Source organism: Pristis pectinata, unplaced genomic scaffold (genome assembly GCF_009764475.1).
Source record: "Pristis pectinata isolate sPriPec2 unplaced genomic scaffold, sPriPec2.1.pri scaffold_125_arrow_ctg1, whole genome shotgun sequence".
Lineage (NCBI taxonomy): Eukaryota > Metazoa > Chordata > Chondrichthyes > Rhinopristiformes > Pristidae > Pristis > Pristis pectinata.
Genome location: NW_026262469.1, coordinates 1959 through 20392, shown reverse-complemented (window position 1 = coordinate 20392; position 18434 = coordinate 1959). Strand labels below are relative to the sequence as shown.

Sequence of the window (18434 nt, the reverse complement as noted above, 5' to 3'; positions counted from 1 at the left end):
GGCCGAGGAGCGGCAGATGGAGTTTAATTCGGACAAGTGCGAGGGGTTGAGTTTCGGGAAGACAAACCAGGGCAGGACTTTCACAGTGAACGGCAGGGAGTGTTGTAGAACAGAGGGACCTCGGGGTACAGGTACACGGTTCCCCTGAGAGTGGGGTCACAGGTAGACGGGGCGGTGAAGAAGGCGTTCGGCACGCTGGCCTTCACCGGTCAGGGCACTGAGTACAGGAGTCGGGAGCTGACGTCGCAGTTGTACAGGACGTCGGTGAGGCCGCACTTGGAGCACTGTGTTCAGTTCTGGTCACCCTGCTGTGGGGAAGATGCCGTCGAGCTGGGAAAGAGCACAGAGAGAGATTTACGAGGACGTTGCCGGGACTCGAGGGACTGAGTTACGGAGAGAGGTCGGGCAGGTTGGGACTTTATTCCCTGGAGCGTGAGGGGTGACCTTACAGAGGTGTATAAACCCACGAGGGGCATCGACAGGGTGAATGCGCACAGTCTTCCCCCCCCCAGGGTCGGGGAATCAAGAACCAGAGGGCACAGGTTTAAGGCGAGAGGGGAAAGAGGTTTAATAGGGACCCGAGGGGCAACTCCTTCACCCAGAGGGTGGTCCGTACGTGGGACGAGCTGCCAGAGGCAGTGGGTGAGGCAGGGACATTAACAACACTCGGACAGGTCTATGGATGGGAAAGGTTCAGAGGGACATTGGGCAACTGCGACTGGCTTGGATGGGAACCTGGCTCAGCACGGAGCGGTGGGGCCGAATGGCCTGTTTCTGTGCTGTGTGCACACGCTCCAGGACGGTGCTGGCTGGGAGGGAGTGAAACCTCTGCTTCCTTCACCGACCGACACACAGCCTCGTTGATAATTAATCGAGCTGGGAGTTCAAAGGCTGTTTGTGCAGATCCGCCGCCTCTCTCCCGGCAACGGTAACCTGATCCCAGAGCCGGAAGGAGGAACCGACCGCCGGGCAGCTCCCGCACCGGGTGTGTCCGTCCGAGGGAGGCCTCAACCGGCAAAGACCGTCGATCGCACCCGGGACGTCCCGGGGGAGAGAGCGGGGAACAGCTCGGGAGGAGGGAGGCCGGCTGCTACCACCTGGGGCCCGGCGATGAAACGGGTGACCCGAGACCCACCCGAGATGGGGAGAGGAGGTAGGCAGGCGCTTGGGGACGTCCAGGAGCCGCCTCCCGGGACGCGGCGCTCCCTCACCCCCCCTCCCACAGCGCAGAGCTCCCTCACCGCCCCTACGCAGCGCAGAGCTCCCTCACCGCCCCCCCCCCACAGCGCAGAGCTCCCTCACCGCCCCTCCCACAGCGCAGAGCTCCCTCACCGCCCCTCCCACAGCGCAGAGCTCCCTCACCCCCCTCCCACAGCGCAGAGCTCCCTCACCCCCCCCACAGCGCAGAGCTCCCTCACCCCCCTCCCACAGCGCAGAGCTCCCTCACCCCCCCTCCCACAGCGCAGAGCTCCCTCACTCTCCTTCCTACAGCACGGCGCTCCCTCACCGCCCCTCCCGCAGCGCAGAGCTCCCTCACCGCCCCTCCCGCAGCGCAGAGCTCCCTCACCGCCCCTCCCGCAGCGCAGAGCTCCCTCACCCCCCCTCCCACAGCGCAGAGCTCCCTCACTCTCCTTCCTACAGCACGGCGCTCCCTCACCGCCCCTCCCGCAGCGCAGAGCTCCCTCACCGCCCCTCCCGCAGCGCAGAGCTCCCTCACCGCCCCTCCCGCAGCGCGGCGCTCCCTCACCGCCCCTCCCGCAGCGCAGAGCTCCCTCACCCCCCCCTCCCACAGCGCAGAGCTCCCTCACCGCCCCTCCCGCAGCGCAGAGCTCCCTCACCGCCCCTCCCGCAGCGCAGAGCTCCCTCACCCCCCCTCCCACAGCGCAGAGCTCCCTCACCGCCCCTCCCGCAGCGCAGAGCTCCCTCACCCCCCCCCACAGCGCAGAGCTCCCTCACCCCCCCTCCCACAGCGCAGAGCTCCCTCACCGCCCCCCACAGCGCAGAGCTCCCTCACTCTCCTTCCTACAGCACGGCGCTCCCTCACCGCCCCTCCCACAGCGCAGAGCTCCCTCACCGCCCCTCCCACAGCGCAGAGCTCCCTCACCCCCCTCCCACAGCGCAGAGCTCCCTCACCCCCCTCCCACAGCGCAGAGCTCCCTCACTGCCCCTCCCACAGCGCAGAGCTCCCTCACCCCCCCTCCCACAGCGCAGAGCTCCCTCACCCCCCCTCCCACAGCGCAGAGCTCCCTCACCCCCCCTCCCACAGCGCAGAGCTCCCTCACTCTCCCTCCCACAGCGCAGAGCTCCCTCACCCACCTCCCACAGCGCAGAGCTCCCTCACCGCCCCCGCCCACCGCGCAGAGCTCCCTCACCCCCCCTCTCACAGCGCAGAGCTCCCTCACCCCCCTCCCACAGCGCAGAGCTCCCTCACCCCCCTCCCACAGCGCAGAGCTCCCTCACCGCCCCTCCCACAGCGCAGAGCTCCCTCACCCCCCCTCCCACAGCGCAGAGCTCCCTCACCGCCCCTCCCGCAGCGCAGAGCTCCCTCACCCCCCCTCTCACAGCGCAGAGCTCCCTCACCCCCCCCTCCCACAGCGCAGAGCTCCCTCACCCCCCCTCCCACAGCGCAGAGCTCCCTCACCCCCCCCGCCCACAGCGCAGAGCTCCCTCACCGCCCCCCACAGCGCAGAGCTCCCTCACTCTCCTTCCTACAGCACGGCGCTCCCTCACCGCCCCTCCCACAGCGCAGAGCTCCCTCACCCCCCCTCCCACAGCGCAGAGCTCCCTCACCGCCCCTCCCACAGCGCAGAGCTCCCTCACTCTCCTTCCTACAGCACGGCGCTCCCTCACCGCCCCTCCCACAGCGCAGAGCTCCCTCACCGCCCCTCCCACAGCGCAGAGCTCCCTCACCCCCCTCCCACAGCGCAGAGCTCCCTCACCCCCCCTCCCACAGCGCAGAGCTCCCTCACTGCCCCTCCCACAGCGCAGAGCTCCCTCACCCCCCCTCGCACAGCGCAGAGCTCCCTCACCCCCTCCCACAGCGCAGAGCTCCCTCACCCCCCCTCCCCCAGCGCAGAGCTCCCTCACTCTCCCTCCCACAGCGCAGAGCTCCCTCACCCACCTCCCACAGCGCAGAGCTCCCTCACCGCCCCCTCCCACAGCGCAGAGCTCCCTCACCCCCCCTCTCACAGCGCAGAGCTCCCTCACCCCCCTCCCACAGCGCAGAGCTCCCTCACCCCCCTCCCACAGCGCAGAGCTCCCTCACCCCCCCTCCCACAGCGCAGAGCTCCCTCACCGCCCCTCCCACAGCGCAGAGCTCCCTCACTGCCCCTCCCACAGCGCAGAGCTCCCTCACTGCCCCTCCCACAGCGCAGAGCTCCCTCACCCCCTCCCACAGCGCAGAGCTCCCTCACCCCCCCTCCCACAGCGCAGAGCTCCCTCACTCTCCTTCCTACAGCGCAGAGCTCCCTCACCCCCCCTCCCACAGCGCAGAGCTCCCTCACCGCCCCTCCCACAGCGCAGAGCTCCCTCACCGCCCCTCCCACAGCGCAGAGCTCCCTCACCGCCCCCTCCCACAGCGCAGAGCTCCCTCACCCCCCCCACAGCGCAGAGCTCCCTCACCCCCTCCCACAGCGCAGAGCTCCCTCACCGCCCCCTCCCACAGCGCAGAGCTCCCTCACCCCCCTCCCACAGCGCAGAGCTCCCTCACCCCCCTCCCACAGCGCAGAGCTCCCTCACCGCCCCTCCCACAGCGCAGAGCTCCCTCACCGCCCCCCTCCCACAGCGCAGAGCTCCCTCACGCCCCTCCCACAGCGCAGAGCTCCCTCACCCCCCTCCCACAGCGCAGAGCTCCCTCACCGCCCCTCCCACAGCGCAGAGCTCCCTCACCGCCCCTCCCACAGCGCAGAGCTCCCTCACTCTCCTTCCTACAGCACGGCGCTCCCTCACCGCCCCTCCCACAGCGCAGAGCTCCCTCACCGCCCCTCCCACAGCGCAGAGCTCCCTCACCGCCCCTCCCACAGCGCAGAGCTCCCTCACTCTCCTTCCTCCAGCACGGCGCTCCCTCACCGCCCCTCCCACAGCGCAGAGCTCCCTCACCCCCCTCCCACAGCGCAGAGCTCCCTCACCCCCCCTCCCACAGCGCAGAGCTCCCTCACTGCCCCTCCCACAGCGCAGAGCTCCCTCACCCCCCCCTCCCACAGTGCAGAGCTCCCTCACCCCCTCCCACAGCGCAGAGCTCCCTCACCCCCCCTCCCACAGCGCAGAGCTCCCTCACCTCCCCCTCCCACAGCGCAGAGCTCCCTCACCCCCCTCCCACAGCGCAGAGCTCCCTCACCCCCCTCCCACAGCTCAGAGCTCCCTCACCGCCCCTCCCACAGCGCAGAGCTCCCTCACCGTCCCTCCCACCGCGCAGAGCTCCCTCACCGTCCCTCCCACAGCGCAGAGCTCCCTCACTGCCCCTCCCACAGCGCAGAGCTCCCTCACTGCCCCTCCCACAGCGCAGAGCTCCCTCACCCCCTCCCACAGCGCAGAGCTCCCTCACCGCCCCTCCCACAGCGCAGAGCTCCCTCACCGCCCCTCCCACAGCGCAGAGCTCCCTCACCGCCCCTCCCACAGTGCAGAGCTCCCTCACCCCCCCTCCCACAGCGCAGAGCTCCCTCACCGCCCCTCCCACAGCGCAGAGCTCCCTCACCCCCTCCCACAGCGCAGAGCTCCCTCACCGCCCTCCCACCGCGCAGAGCTCCCTCACCCCCTCCCACAGCGCAGAGCTCCCTCACCCCCCCTCCCACAGCGCAGAGCTCCCTCACCCCCCCTCCCACAGCGCAGAGCTCCCTCACCCCCCCTCCCACAGCGCAGAGCTCCCTCACCCCCCCTCCCACAGCGCAGAGCTCCCTCACCCCCCTCCCACAGCGCAGAGCTCCCTCACCCCCTCCCACAGCGCAGAGTTCCCTCACCGCCCCTCCCACAGCGCAGAGCTCCCTCACCGCCCCCTCCCACAGCGCAGAGCTCCCTCACCGCCCCTCCCCAGCGCAGAGCTCCCTCACCGCCCCTCCCGCAGCGCAGAGCTCCGTCACCGCCCCTCCCGCAGTGCAGAGCTCCCTCACCCCCCCTCCCACAGCGCAGAGCTCCCTCACTCTCCCTCCCACAGCGCAGAGCTCCCTCACCCACCTCCCACAGCGCAGAGCTCCCTCACCGCCCCCTCCCACAGCGCAGAGCTCCCTCACCCCCCCTCTCACAGCGCAGAGCTCCCTCACCCCCCTCCCACAGCGCAGAGCTCCCTCACCCCCCTCCACAGCGCAGAGCTCACTCACCACCCCTCCCACAGCGCAGAGCTCCCTCACCGCCCCTCCCACAGCGCAGAGCTCCCTCACTGCCCCTCCCACAGCGCAGAGCTCCCTCACTGCCCCTCCCACAGCGCAGAGCTCCCTCACCGCCCCTCCCACAGCGCAGAGCTCCCTCACCCCTCCCACAGCGCAGAGCTCCCTCACCCCACCTCCCACAGCGCAGAGCTCCCTCACTCTCCTTCCTACAGCGCAGAGCTCCCTCACCCCCCCTCCCACAGCGCAGAGCTCCCTCACCGCCCCTCCCACAGCGCAGAGCTCCCTCACCGCCCCTCCCACAGCGCAGAGCTCCCTCACCGCCCCTCCCACAGCGCAGAGCTCCCTCACCCCCCCCCCACAGCGCAGAGCTCCCTCACCCCCTCCCACAGCGCAGAGCTCCCTCACCGCCCCCTCCCACAGCGCAGAGCTCCCTCGCCCCCTCCCACAGCGCAGAGCTCCCTCACCCCCCTCCCACAGCGCAGAGCTCCCTCCCCGCCCCTCCCACAGCGCAGAGCTCCCTCACCGCCCCTCCCACAGCGCAGAGCTCCCTCACCCCCCTCCCACAGTGCAGAGCTCCCTCACCCCCCTCCCACAGCTCAGAGCTCCCTCACCGCCCCTCCCACAGCTCAGAGCTCCCTCACCGTCCCTCCCACAGCGCAGAGCTCCCTCACCGTCCCTCCCACAGCGCAGAGCTCCCTCACCGCCCCTCCCACAGCGCAGAGCTCCCTCACTGCCCCTCCCACAGCGCAGAGCTCCCTCACCGCCCCTCCCACAGCGCAGAGCTCCCTCACCCCTCCCACAGCGCAGAGCTCCCTCACCGCCCCTCCCACAGCGCAGAGCTCCCTCACCGCCCCTCCCACAGTGCAGAGCTCCCTCACCCCCCTCCCACAGCTCAGAGCTCCCTCACCGCCCCTCCCACAGCTCAGAGCTCCCTCACCGTCCCTCCCACAGCGCAGAGCTCCCTCACCGCCCCTCCCACAGCGCAGAGCTCCCTCACTGCCCCTCCCACAGCGCAGAGCTCCCTCACTGCCCCTCCCACAGCGCAGAGCTCCCTCACCGCCCCTCCCCCAGCGCAGAGCTCCCTCACCCCTCCCACAGCGCAGAGCTCCCTCACCGCCCCTCCCACAGCGCAGAGCTCCCTCACCGCCCCTCCCACAGCGCAGAGCTCCCTCACCGCCCCTCCCACAGCGCAGAGCTCCCTCACCCCCCCTCCCACAGCGCAGAGCTCCCTCACCGCCCCTCCCACAGCGCAGAGCTCCCTCACCGCCCCTCCCACAGCGCAGAGCTCCCTCACCCCCTCCCACAGCGCAGAGCTCCCTCACCCCCCCTCCCACAGCGCAGAGCTCCCTCACCCCCCCTCCCACAGCGCAGAGCTCCCTCACCCCCCCTCCCACAGCGCAGAGCTCCCTCACCCCCTCCCACAGCGCAGAGCTCCCTCACCCCCCTCCCACAGCTCAGAGCTCCCTCACCGCCCCTCCCACAGCGCAGAGCTCCCTCACCGCCCCCTCCCACAGCGCAGAGCTCCCTCACCGCCCCTCCCACAGCGCAGAGCTCCCTCACCCCCTCCCACAGCGCAGAGCTCCCTCACCGCCCCTCCCACAGCGCAGAGCTCCCTCACCGCCCCTCCCACAGCACGGCGCTCCCTCACCGCCCCTCCCGCAGCGCAGAGCTCCGTCACCGCCCCTCCCACAGTGCAGAGCTCCCTCACCCCCCCTCCCACAGCGCAGAGCTCCCTCACCGCCCCTCCCACAGCGCAGAGCTCCCTCACCCCCCCTCCCACAGCGCAGAGCTCCCTCACTCTCCTTCCTACAGCGCAGAGCTCCCTCACCCCCTCCCACAGCGCAGAGCTCCCTCACCCCCCTCCCACAGCGCAGAGCTCCCTCACTCTCCTTCCTACAGCACGGCGCTCCCTCACCGCCCCTCCCACAGCACGGCGCTCCCTCACCGCCCCTCCCACAGCGCAGAGCTCCCTCACTCTCCTTCCTACAGCGCAGAGCTCCCTCACCCCCTCCCACAGCGCAGAGCTCCCTCACCCCCCTCCCACAGCGCAGAGCTCCCTCACTCTCCCTCCCACAGCGCAGAGCTCCCTCACCCCCCTCCCACAGTGGAGAGCTCCCTCACCCCCCTCCCACAGCTCAGAGCTCCCTCACCGCCCCTCCCACAGCGCAGAGCTCCCTCACCGCCCCTCCCACAGCTCAGAGCTCCCTCACCGTCCCTCCCACAGCACGGCGCTCCCTCACCCACCATCCCGAGGCGTGGAGCTCCCTCACCACCCCCTCCCCCATTGCGGAGCCCCCTCATCTCCCCCTCCTGCGGCGCGCTGCATCACGGAGACCTCCTCCCCCTCTCACTGCGACTCTCCCCCTCTCCCCAGGCTCCCAGGTGGTCCAGCGTCCCCGCCGGACCTTGGTGCACCCTGCCGCGGGTTCCCTGAGGTGCCGCAGCGGAACGTGGGTCCGGCTCAGCATCCCCGCCCCAGGAGACGCCTCTCAGACGCTGGAGGACCTGAAGGAGCTGGGGTCAGGCACAATTCCCAAGGCGGTTCCCCTCGGCATGGCTCAGAAACGCCTCCTCAGGTGGGTGAACCCTCCGCCGCTCCCCCTTCCCTACGCCGACTCCTCCCCACCGCCCCTCTGTAACCCCCCCTCCCTCTGTAACCCCCACTCCAGGGAGCTGAGAGAGGCAGACAGCGCCCTCCAGGACGGGAACTGGACGCAGTGGGAGACGACCCATCGGAAAACCTTGCGGCATTTCCAGAGGGAATTTCACAACGCACTGAGCTACATGGAGATCTGGAGGCATTCCCTCCGCAAGATCGAGGGTACAGAGGGGGTGTCCGTGTGACAACGGCCTGTGGGTTACAGAGATGGGGAGGGAGGGGGCGAGGGAGGGGTTTGAACAGGAGGACGGGGGGTGTAGGGGCCGGAGGGGGTTACAGAGATAGGGAGGGAGGGGGCGAGGGAGGGGTTTGAACAGGAGGACGGGGAGTGTAGGGGCCGGAGGGGGTTACAGAGATAGGGAGGGAGGGGGGTGAGGGAGGGGTTTGAACAGGGGGACGGGGGGTGTAGGGGCCGGAGGGGGTTACAGAGATAGGGAGGGAGAGGTCAAATGTGCAGGGGCAGGACACAGTTAATGGCAGGACCCTTAACAGTGTTGACGTACAGAGGGATCTTGGGGTCCAAGTCCACGGCTCCCCTGAAAGTGGCCGCACAAGGAGACAGAAATTGCTTTATTATTGTCACTTGTACCGAGGTCCGGTGAAAAACCTGTCCTGCATCCCAATCGTACAGGTCAATTCATTGCACAGTGCAGTTACACTGAGGTGGTACAGGGTGCATTGATGTGGTACAGGGTGCATTGATGTGGTACAGGGTGCATTGAGGCGGTACAGGGTGCATTGAGGCGGTACAGGGTGCATTGAGGCGGTACAGGGGGAATTGAGGCAGTACAGGGGGCATTGAGGCGGTACAGGGTGCATTGAAGCGGTACAGGGAGCATTGATGTGGTACAGGGTGCATTGAGGTAGCACAGGGTGCATTGATGTGGTACAGGGTGCATTGATGTGGTACAGGGTGCACTGAGGTAGCACAGGGTGCATTGATGTGGTACAGGGGGCATTGATGTGGTACAGGGTGCACTGAGGTAGCACAGGGTGCATTGATGTGGTACAGGGGGCATTGATGTGGTACAGGGTGCATTGAGGTAGCACAGGGTGCATTGATGTGGTACAGGGTGCATTGATGTGGTACAGGGTGCATTGAGGTAGCACAGGGTGCATTGATGTGGTACAGGGTGCATTGATGTGGTACAGGGTGCACTGAGGTAGCACAGGGTGCATTGATGTGGTACAGGGGGCATTGATGTGGTACAGGGTGCATTGAGGTAGCACAGGGTGCATTGATGTGGTACAGGGTGCATTGATGTGGTACAGGGTGCATTGAGGTAGCACAGGGTGCATTGATGTGGTACAGGGTGCATTGATGTGGTACAGGGTGCATTGATGTGGTACAGGGTGCACTGAGGTAGCACAGGGTGCATTGATGTGGTACAGGGTGCATTGATGTGGTACAGGGTGCATTGAGGTAGCACAGGGTGCATTGATGTGGTACAGGGTGCATTGAGGTAGCACAGGGTGCATTGATGTGGTACAGGGTGCATTGATGTGGTACAGGGTGCATTGAGGTAGCACAGGGTGCATTGATGTGGTACAGGGGGCATTGATGTGGTACAGGGGGCATTGAGGTAGCACAGGGTGCATTGATGTGGTACAGGGTGCATTGATGTGGTACAGGGTGCATTGAGGTAGCACAGGGTGCATTGATGTGGTACAGGGTGCATTGAGGTGGTACAGGGGGCATTGAGGTAGCACAGGGTGCATTAACGACACTGGGACGGGTCCGCGGATGGGAAAGGTTCAGAGGGACGGGGCCAAACGCTGGGATGGGACCGGCTGGGATGGGGATCTGGGCCGGCACGGACCGGTTGGGCCGAAGGGCCTGTTTCTCGCGACGGTGATCCCGATTTGTGACTCCCCGTCTGCAGGCCGCTTCGGGACCGGGATCGGTTCTTACTTCAGCGTCCACCGCTTCCTGGTCGTGCTGAACCTTGGCTCCTTCCTGCTGCTGTGCGGCCTGGTGGTCATCCCGCTGCTCCTTGACGGAAGGGGCTCGGACTCCCTGCCGACGGCTCCCCCGGGTACGTCTCTCCTCCCCCAACATCCTCCCGCGGGCCGCGAGGGAGGGGACGTCTCCGCGCGGGGGCTCTTGTTCCGAGGGGCAGGGCGGGCCGGGAAGGGGGTGGCGTTGAGTTCGGACTCTTGTAACCTCTGCAACCGGTCACCTCCTCGCTCTCTCCCTCCGCAGAGACCCCGTCTCCAGGGGGCAGCTGTACCCAGTACGATCACAGCAACCCCGGGCTGGTCAGTTTCTACGAGGTCATCTTGGACATTCTCTCCGGGACGGTAGGTGAGCCGGGAACCCACCCGCGTCCCTGGCTCCCTCACGATGCTCGTCCCAGCCCCCCCAGGACCCCATCCCAGCCGGTCCCATCTCCCTGCGTTTGGCCCCCTGTCCCTCTGAACCTTTCCCATCCACCGACCCGTCCCGAGTGTTGTTAATGTCCCTGCCTCACCCACTGCCTCTGGCAGCTCGTCCCACGTACGGACCACCCTCTGGGGGGAGAAGTTGCCCCTCGGGTCCCCTATTAAATCTCTCCCCCTCTCACCGTAAACCTGTGCCCTCTAGTTCTTGATTCCCCAACCCTGGGGGGGAGGACTGTGCGCATTCACCCTGTCGATGCCCCTCGTGGGTTTATACACCTCTGTAAGGTCACCCCTCACGCTCCAGGGAATAAAGTCCCAACCTGCCCGACCTCTCTCCGTAACTCAGTCCCTCGAGTCCCGGCAACATCCTCGTAAATCTCCCTCTGCGCCTCTGTCCCAGCTCAGTGGAGGACGGGGGGTGTAGGGGCCGGAGGGGGTCACAGAGATGGGGGGGGGGCAGGGGCTGAGGGAGGGAGGGGCTGGTTCTGACACTGTCGGTGTCCCTCCCGGAGCAGGGACGGATGGAATTCTCGCTGCTGTTCTACGGATACTACCCGGAGCGGGGGCTGGATCTGTGGGGAGCCCGGTACCAGCTGCCCCTGGCCTACGTACTGAGTGTGGGGGCCTGTTTCCTGGCATCCTTCACCTGGATCACGCACAGGTGGGGCTCTCCCCTCCCCTCCCTCCCCTCCCTCCCTCCCTCCACTCCACTCCCCTCCCTCCCCTCCCCTCCCCTCCCTTCCCTCCCTCCCCTCCCCTCCCTCCCCTCCCTCCCTCCCCTCCCTCCCCCCCCTCCCCCCCTCCCCTCCCCTCCCTCCCCTCCCTCCCCTCCCCTCCCCCCCTCCCCTCCCCTCCCTCCCTCCCCTCCCTCCCCTCCCCTCCCTCCCCCCCTCCCCCCCTCCCCTCCCTCCCCCCCTCCCCTCCCCTCCCTCCCCTCCCTCCCCTCCCCTCCCCCCCTCCCCTCCCCTCCCTCCCTCCCCTCCCTCCCCTCCCCTCCCTCCCCTCCCTCCCCTCCCCTCCCCTCCCCTCCCCCCTCCCCTCCCTCCCTCCCCTCCCTCCCTCCCCTCCACTCCCCTCCCTCCCCCCCTCCCCTCCCCTCCCCTCCCTCCCCTCCCTCCCCTCCCCTCCCTTCCCTCCCTCCCCTCCCCTCCCTTCCCTCCCTCCCCTCCCTCCCCTCCCTCCCTCCCTCCTCCCCTCCCTCCCCTCCCTCCCCTCCCTCCCCTCCCTCCCTCCCCTCCCTCCCCTCCCCTCCCTCCCCTCCCTCCCCCCCTCCCCTCCCTCCCCCCCTCCCCTCCCCTCCCTCCCCTCCCTCCCCTCCCCTCCCCCCTCCCTCCCTCCCTCCCCTCCCTCCCCTCCCCTCCCTCCCCCCTCCCTCCCCTCCCTCCCCTCCCTCCCCTCCCCTCCCCTCCCCTCCCCCCCTCCCCTCCCCTCCCTCCCTCCCCCCCTCCCCCCCTCCCTCCCTCCCTCCCTCCCTCCCCTCCCTCCCCCCCTCCCTCCCCTCCCTCCCTCCCCTCCCCCCCCTCCCCCCCCTCCCTCCCCTCCCTCCCCTCCCTCCCCCTCCCCTCCCCTCCCTCCCCCCCTCCCCTCCCTCCCTCCCCCCCTCCCCCCCTCCCTCCCCTCCCTCCCTCCCCTCCCTCCCCCCCTCCCTCCCCTTCCCTCCCTCCCCTCCCTCACCTCCCCCTCCTCTCCCCTCCCTGTCCCTCACTCCCCTCCCCTCCCCTTCCCTCCCTCCTCCCTCTCCCCTCCCCTCCCTCCCCTCCCCTATCCCCATCCACCCTCTCCCCTCCCTCCCTCCCCTCCCTCCCCTCCCCTCCCTCCCCTCCCTCCCCTCCCCTCCCCTCCCTCCCCTCCCCCCCTCCCCTCCCTCCCCTCCCCTCCCCTCCCCTCCCTCCCCTCCCCTCCCCTCCCTCCCCTCCCCTATCCCCGTCCACCCTCTCCCCTCCCTCCCCTCCCTCCCTCCCCCCCTCCCCTCCCCTCCCTCCCCTCCCTCCCCTCCCTCCCTCCCCTCCCTCCCCTCCCTCCCTCCCTCCCTCCCCCCTCCCCCCCTCCCTCCCCTCCCCTCCCCTCCCTCCCCTCCCCTCCCCTCCCTCCCCTCCCCTCCCTCCCCTCCCCTATCCCCGTCCACCCTCTCCCCTCCCTCCCCTCCCCTCCCTCCCCTCCCTCCCCTCCCTCCCCCCTCCTCTCCCCTCCCTCCCCTCCCTCCCCCCTCCTCTCCCCTCCCTCCCCCCTCCTCTCCCCTATCCCCGTCCACCCTCTCCCCTCCCCTCCCTCCCCTCCCTCCCCCCTCCCCTCCCTCCCCTCCCCTCCCCTCCCCTCCCCTCCCTCCCCCCCTCCTCTCCCCTCCCTCCCCCCCTCCTCTCCCCTATCCCCGTCCACCCTCTCCACTCTCCTCCCTTCCCCCCTTCCCCCTCATCCCCCTCTTCCCTCCTCTTCCCCTCCCCTACCCATCTCTCCCCTCTCCCTTCTCCCTCCCCTCCCCTCCCTCCCCTCCCCCTCCCCCCCCCGGAATGGTCATTCATTGATGTATATTTCTTTCTCCCCCCTCCCCGTGTCCCCCCTCCCCGTGTCCCCCCTCCCCGTGTCCCCCCTCCCCGTGTCCCCCCTCCCCGTGTCCCCCCTCCCCGTGTCCCCCCTCCCCGTGTCCCCCCTCCCTGTGTCCCCCCTCCCCGTGTCCCCCCTCCCCGTCTCCCCCCTCCCCGTGTCCCCCCTCCCCGTCTCCCCCCTCCCCGTCTCCCCCCTCCCCGTCTCCCCCCTCCCCGTCTCCCCCCTCCCCGTCTCCCCCCTCCCCGTCTCCCCCCTCCCCGTCTCCCCCCCTCCCCGTGTCCCCCCTCCCCGTTTCCCCACGTCCCCTTCCCTTCTCCCCGTCTCCCCCCCTCCCCATCCCCCCCCATCTCCCCCCACCGCAGGGCTGTGCTGGGCTACAAGCAGAGTTTCCTGCTGTCCGGCGGTACCCTGAGTAACTACAGTCAGCGGGTGTTCTGCGGGTGGGATTTCTGCCTCTCCCAGCCCGGGGCCGTCGCCTTCCGGCACAGTAACCTCCGGGAACAGCTGAAGGTGAGGGGGGGGGAGGGAGGGATGGAGGGGCGAGGAAGGAGAGGGAGGGACGGTGGGAGGGACGTGGAGAGGGGCGTGTGGGAGGGACAGGACCGGAGGAACGGGGAGAGTGACGGTGGGCGGGAGGGAGGGAGAGATGGAGGGGAGGAAGGAGACGGAGCAGGTATTCATGTTCCTTGGTGTTGGTTTATTATTGTCACTTGTACCGAGGTCCAGTGAAAAACTTGTCCTGCAAACCGATCGTACAGGTCAATTCATTACACAGTGCATCGAGGCAGTACAGGGTGCATTGAGGTAGTACAGGGTGCATTGAGGTGGTACAGGGTGCATTGAGGCAGTACAGGGTGCATTGAGGTGGTACAGGGTGCATTGAGGCAGTACAGGGTGCATTGAGGTAGTACAGGGTGCATTGATGTAGTACAGAGTGCATTGAGGTGGTACAGGGTGCATTGAGGTGGTACAGGGAGCATTGAGGCAGTACAGGGTGCATTGAGGCGGTACAGGGTGCATTGAGGTAGTACAGGACGCATTGAGGCGGTACAGGGAGCATTGAGGCGGTACAGGGTGCATTGAGGCGGTACAGGGTGCATTGAGGTAGTACAGGGTGCATTGAGGCGGTACAGGGTGCATTGAGGTGGTACAGGGTGAAAACAATAACAGAGTGCAGAGTAAAGTGTCCCAGCTACAGAGAAAGTGCAGTGCAGGCAGACAATAAGGTGCAAGGGCCACGACGAGGTAGATTGTGAGGTCAAGAGTCCATCTTATCCTTCAATAGTCTTATCACCGTGGGGTAGAAGCTGTCCTTGAGCCTGGTGGTTTGTGCCCTCAGGCTCCTGTATCTTCTGCCCGATGGGAGGGGGAGAAGAGAGAATGTCCTGGGTGGGTGGGGTCTTTGATTATACCGGCTGCTTTACCGAGGCAGCAAGAGGTATAGACCAAGGAGGGGAGGCTGGTGTCCGTGACGCGCTGGGCTGTGTCCACAACTCTCTGTGGTTTTTTGTGGTCCCGGGCAGAGCAGTTGGCGTACCAAGCCGGGATGCATCCGGATAGGATGCTTTCTGTGGTGCGTCGGTAGAAGTTGGTGAGTGTCAAAAGGGACAAACCGAATTTCTTCAGCCTCCTGAGGAAGTAGAGGCGCTGGTGAGCTTTCTTGGCTGTGGGGTTTCCGTGGTTGGACCAGGACAGGCTGTTGGTGACGTTCACTCCCGGGAACTTGAAGCTGTCAACCCTCTCGACCTCAGCACCGTTGATGTAGACAGGTGTATGTACACCGCCCCCTTTCCTGAAGTCAATGACCAGCTCTTTTGTTTCGCTGACATTGAGGGAAAGGTTGTTGTCATGACACCATTCCACTGAGCTCTCTACCTCCTTCCTGTACTCTGACTCATCGCTGTTTGAGATACGGCCTCCAACGTTGGTGTCATCTGCAAACTTGTAGATGGAGTTAGAGCAGAATCTGGCCACACAGTCGTGAGTGTATAGGGAGTACAGAGTGCATCGAGTTAGTACAAGGTGCATTGAGGTGGTACAGGGTGCATCATGGTGGTACAGAGTGCACTGATGTAGTACAGGGTGCATTGAGGTGGTACAGGGTGCATTGAGGTGGTACAGGGTGCATTGAGATGGTACAGGGTGCACTGATGTAGTACAGGGTGCGCCGAGGCGGTACAGGGTGCATCGAGGCGGTACAGGGTGCGTCGAGGACGCAGCCTTGTGCGGCACCAGTGCTGAGGATAATCGTGCCAGAGTCCACGGAGGGGAGGCTGGTTTCCGTGAAATGCTGATATCCCCTCCCCACCCTCTCCCCACAGATGGCCCTGGAGGAAGACATGTCCCGGCGAAGGTGTGCGGAGAGAACACGCTCCCAGACGGCGCTGCTGGTCTCTCGCAGGGTGCTGGTCAACGCACTGACGCTGCTGGTCATCGGGGGAGCCTTCTACGCCATCTACCAGGCCACCGAGTTCTCCCAGTCCAGCCCCTCGGTGAGGGAGGGGCTGTCCCCGGGGTCCGACCCTTGGTGAGGGAGGGGGGTGTCCCCGGGGTCGGACCCTCGGTGAGGGGAGGGTGAGGGAGGGTCTCCCCTCGGGGTCGGACCCTTGGTGAGGGAGGGTCTCTCCTGGGGCACATTGAGTAGTGGGTGAGGGAGGGTCTGTCCCTGGGGTCGGACACGGTGGGGGGAGGGGAGGAAGGGGGGGGGGTCTCTCGGGATCGGACCCTGGTGACTGATGTCTCTCCCTCCCTCGGTGGGCAGGGGGAGGGGGTGAAGAGTCTGCTGACAGAGTACCTGCCCTCCATCGTGATCACGGCGGCCAACTTCGTCACCCCCCTGCTCTTCCAGCAGTTGGTTGTCCTGGAGCGGTACACGGCCGCCACCGAGATCAAACTCACCCTCCTGAGGTAAGAGGGGGCTTGTCCGCCTGTCCCCGAGCCCGTCCGCCTGTCCCGCCTGTACCTAATCTGGTGCACCTGTATCCGAGCCCACGCACCTGTACCTGAGCCCCGCACCTGTACCTGACCCCGTGTGTGTGTACCTGAGCCCCGCACCTGTACCTGACCCCGTGTGTGTACCCGACCCCGTAGCCTGTTCATGACCCCATGTGTGGGTATACCTGACTCCGTTCACCTGTTCCTGTCCTGTCCACCTGTACCCGACCCTGTACACCTGTACCTGACCCCGTGTGTGTACCCGACCCCGTAGCCTGTTCATGACCCCATGTGTGGGTATACCTGACTCCGTTCACCTGTTCCTGTCCTGTCCACCTGTACCCGACCCTGTACACCTGTACCTGACCCCGTGTGTGTACCCGACCCCGTAGCCTGTTCATGACCCCATGTGTGGGTGTACCTGACTCTGTCCACCTGTACCCGACCTTGTACACCTGTACCTATACCCCCTCCCTCCGGCACCGTCTGCCTGTACCTGACCCCCCTCCTCTGACACCCCCCCAGGTGCGTGTTCCTGAAGATGGCCAGCCTCGGCGTGCTGCTGTACTCCCTCTGGAACCAGATCACCTGCCAGGGACAGCTGGACTCCGACCCCTGGTGCCGGAACTGCGGCTACAACTACCAGCAGTACCAGGTCCGGTCTCGCCTCTCCCTCACCCCCCGTCCACCCCGCCCGAGATCACAGGCAGCGGGGCAGGTCAGGTCGCCCGTCCACTCAGTGTCCCGTCACAGCCGTACGAGATGTCGGCGAGGCCGCACTTGGAGAACCGCGCACGGTTCCGGTAGCCCCAGCTGTAGGGAGGGTGGGGTCGAGCCGGAGAGGGTGCGGGAAAGATTCACGGGGACGTCGCCGGGGTTTGAGTTACAAGGAGAGACCGGACAGGCCAGGACAGTTGTCCCCAGAGCGAAGGAGGCTGAGGGGAGGGGACCTTATCGAGGTTTATAAACCCACGAGGGGCGGAGATACGGTGGACGGTCAGTCTCTCTCCCGAAAAAAGGTCCTTCAAGAACCCCTCCCATTGGAAATTAATTCCCACAACCACACATTTTGGGAAGACAAACCAGGGCAGGACTTTCACAGTGAACGGGCAGGGAGTGTTGTAGAACAGAGGGACCTCGGGGTACAGGTACACGGTTCCCCTGAGAGTGGGGTCACAGGTAGACAGGGCGGTGAAGAAGGCGTTCGGCACGCTGGCCTTCACCGGTCAGGGCACCGAGTACAGGAGTCGGGACGTCCCGTCGCAGTTGTACAGGACGTCGGTGAGGCCGCACTTGGAGAACTGTGTTCAGTTCTGGTCGCCCTGCTGTGGGGAAGATGCCGTCGAGCTGGGAAAGAGGCGCAGAGGGAGATTTACGAGGATGTTGCCGGGACTCGAGGGACTGAGTTACGGAGAGAGGTCGGGCAGGTTGGGACTTTATTCCCTGGAGCGTGAGGGGTGACCTTACAGAGGTGTATAAACCCACGAGGGGCATCGACAGGGTGAATGTGCACAGTCTTCCCCCCCCAGGGTCGGGGAATCAAGAACCAGAGGGCACAGGTTTAAGGTGAGAGGGGAAAGAGATTTAATAGGGGACCCGAGGGGCAACTTCTTCACCCAGAGGGTGGTCCGTACGTGGAACGAGCTGCCAGAGGCAGTGGGTGAGGCAGGGACATTAACAACACTCGGACGGGTCCGCGGATGGGAAAGGTTCAGAGGGACAGGGGGCCAAACGCGGGGAGATGGGACCGGCTGGGATGGGGATCTGGGCCGGCACGGACCGGTTGGGCCGAAGGGCCTGTCTCCCGTGCTGTGTGTGACTCCAAGGTGGAAGTCAAACCTCAGCAGAGGGAGGAGCAGGGAAGAGTTGGGCTGAATGGCCTGTTTCCTCCCGGCAGCCGCTCCCCCTCTCCCCCACCCCACCGTCCCCAAGGGGAAGGCTCCACTGGGCCTAGTTCTGGGCTCAACCCCACACCGGGTCGCCATCACGGCGAGAGAGAGAGAGGCCCCGTCTCCCTCGGTACGCTTCCCTTCCCCGCGTGAGCGGGGTCCAGGGAGCGGCCCGAGTCCTGAGGGAAACGCCTAGTGTTTGCCCTGACCCTTGTCCGGCCACGACCCCCGGCGCCTCTCCGCCATTTCAACGTCAACCCTGGGGGCGTAGTGGACAGCGAGGAAGGCTATCAAAGCTTGCAGTGTGATCTCGACCAGCCAGGAAAACGGCCTGATGGAATTTAATGCAGACAAGTGCGAGGTGATGCACTTTGGGAGGACAAACCAGGGTAGGACTTCCACAGTGTGTGGTAGGGCTCTGAGGTGTGCGGTAGAACAAAGGGACCTGGGGATACGGATCCGTAGTTCCTTGAAAGTGGTGTCACAGGCAGATAGGATCGTAAAGAGAGCTTTTGGCCCTTTGGCCTTCATAAGTCGAGGCACTGAGTGCAGGAGTTGGGATGTTATATTGAAGTTGTACAAGACGTTGGTGAGGCTGGATTTGGAGTATTGTGTACAGTTCTGGTCACCTACCTACAGGAAAGATACCAATAAGCTTGAAAGAGTGCAGAGAAAATTTACACGGATGTTTAAATTTTATCTACA

The 18434-nt window shown here is 66.2% G+C and overlaps 1 protein-coding gene across 1 annotated transcript; it reads left to right on the top strand.

The window, feature by feature from the left end:
- Window positions 1–868: 868 nt before the first annotated feature.
- Window positions 869–16744, top strand: LOC127567120 (transmembrane channel-like protein 7; the record flags this gene model as incomplete). The annotated part of the gene is made up of 10 exons (XM_052009810.1): window positions 869–1153; window positions 7696–7897; window positions 7991–8142; window positions 9864–10016; window positions 10184–10281; window positions 10878–11023; window positions 13269–13416; window positions 15228–15398; window positions 15668–15813; window positions 16366–16744. Coding segments are annotated over exons 1-10 (1638 nt in total), but the record flags the coding sequence as incomplete, so codon positions are not given.
- Between the last annotated feature and the right edge of the window lie 1690 nt (window positions 16745–18434).